This window comes from Camelina sativa, chromosome 6 (genome assembly GCF_000633955.1).
Source record: "Camelina sativa cultivar DH55 chromosome 6, Cs, whole genome shotgun sequence".
Classification (NCBI taxonomy): Eukaryota; Viridiplantae; Streptophyta; class Magnoliopsida; order Brassicales; family Brassicaceae; genus Camelina; species Camelina sativa.
Window position 1 is genome coordinate 285,990 of NC_025690.1, and position 2,267 is coordinate 288,256.

A 2,267-nucleotide genomic window follows, 5' to 3' on the forward strand; every position below is an offset into this window, starting at 1 on the left:
TCATTCAAAAAATTGTAATTTAATGATTTTCTATATAAAACACAATTTGATATTCCATTTCCAAAATTTTACTATAAAGAATAAATCGTTAGAATTTTACCTAGCAATATAGCTTAAACTAAGGTGAATATAAAAAAAATTAAAAATAAATTAATCTTTGGGATGATTTTATTGCATTTCATATGATTTTATAGAAAATATATTTAATTGATGCTTAAAAAGTAAATTTGGAATTTAATTATTAAATTTTTTAGGTAAATTTTGAATATCATAGTAAATTTATATTTTTATCATTAACAATAGTTTTTAAATAAGTGGTATATTTTGATATTGTATGATTTGAATTAATAAAGTGTATTATTGACATTTACAAAATTTGTTTGTTATATATGTATTTTAGGGAGAATTTCAAAAATACTTCATTTTCAATCTCATTTTTCAGAAATAACATTTTAAAAAAAATTATTTAAAAATCTTCTTATAAAATTCTAATAGTTTTATGATTATTACATAAACTAAAATGAATTGACATAACTAATACAACAACCCGGGCATATGCGCGGGACAATACCTAATTAATAAAATGTCTTAGTCCCAATATTATTAATTTGCAAAATTACAAAAGAAGAAGAAAAACTTGAGAATCCAAAACAGAAAGTGAAAAAACTCATTAAAAAAGTCTCAAATTTTTTCCAGCTTCTGCTCTTGATCATGCCATTGAAAATGGTCATCAAGAAAAGATACATAATTGCTTGCTTATACAATATCGAAACAACAACAACAACTGATGCATTACAAACACACACACAGAACATTAATTAATTAGTTAGGTAGTATAGGAAGAGCCTTCTTTGGAAGCGGAAGTGATACCTCTGCAACCAGCACCTTCATGCCACTCAAGCATGATCTCAAGCTCGCCACATTCGACATTGTTAAGTCTAAGGATCATGTCTTGTGTGATCTTACCATTGTTCCAAACAATGCTACTTTCATCTGATAAACAATTGTGCCTTGACGGTTGAACCCTTTTGATAGCACAACCATTAGGTAGCCTCAAAAGCTCCATCCCCATTTTCAAAGCCTCTAAGTAGGGTTGAATGTCAATGTTCGCATCTCCCATTTTGTCATCCCCCGTGAACTTATCCCAGTCAAACACTGTCTGAACAATTTCATAATAAACAACAAACAAAACACAATAATGTTATTATCCCGACAGGAAACAGAACAGAACAAGATAAGTACTTGTCTGAACCAAAGCTTGAATGTGGTTTACCAAGCGGATTGGGACATTGAGATCTTTGATTGCAACAGTCATTTCTTCGTTCCACACTGGATTGCAGTTTCGTTTCACCACACGTGTCTTCAATGTCTGAACATTTTGTTTCATTCTTGTTTTAGAAAAAAAAACAGAGGATTTGGAAGAAATAAAAGTGACGATCACCACCATATGAACAATTCAAGAAAACTAACAACGGTGATAACGATGTAAGGATCCCAAGTGATTTGTTCTTTTTTTTTACGAATATAATAAGGCGATTTGTTCTCTATAGATTTCAAGATTCCCCAGGAGAAAGAAATTAAAAAAAAAAAAAAAAGAATTGAGAGAAAAAAAGAATAAAAGATGGAACCTGATCGCCGACGGTGATAACGATGTAAGGATCGCTGCTACGGTGGTCGCGAATGGCGAGATTAATCCCTCGTTTGACGTGAATCGTGAGCAATCCAAGAGGCCTTTGATCCATCGATGGAATTGAGAGAGAAGAAAGACTTTTATGACTTGGTCTCTTCTTGGAAATGATGATGATGATGGGTAAAAGGAGGAAGAAGACGAAGACTAATTTAAAATGAGAGAGAGAAATGGGATTGGTGCTTGNGTTCTTTTTTTTTTTTTTACGAATATAAGGCGATTTGTTCTCTATAGATTTCAAGATTCCCCAGGAGAAAGAAGAAAAAAAGAAGAAGAATAAAAGATGGAACCTGATCGCCGACGGTGATAACGATGTAAGGATCGCTGCTACGGTGGTCGCGAATGGCGAGATTAATCCCTCGTTTGACGTGAATCGTGAGCAATCCAAGAGGCCTTTGATCCATCGATGGAATTGAGAGAGAAGAAAGACTTTTATGACTTGGTCTCTTCTTGGAAATGATGATGATGATGGGTAAAAGGAGGAAGAAGACGAAGACTAATTTAAAATGAGAGAGAGAAATGGGATTGGTGCTTGTGATCTCGTCCCCAACTATTCAACACGTTCTCTCTCTCTCTCTCT

At 33.0% G+C, this 2,267-nt stretch overlaps 1 protein-coding gene across 1 annotated transcript; it reads right to left on the reverse strand.

Moving 5' to 3' along the window:
* Positions 643-1,873, reverse strand: LOC104789915 (protein C2-DOMAIN ABA-RELATED 10-like). The gene is made up of 3 exons (XM_010515578.1): positions 1,629-1,873; positions 1,274-1,369; positions 643-1,159 (listed from the first exon to the last, which is right to left on the reverse strand). The coding sequence occupies exons 1-3, from the start codon at positions 1,740-1,742 to the stop codon at positions 827-829; spliced, it is 543 nt and encodes a 180-aa protein (XP_010513880.1). The 5' UTR covers positions 1,743-1,873; the 3' UTR covers positions 643-826.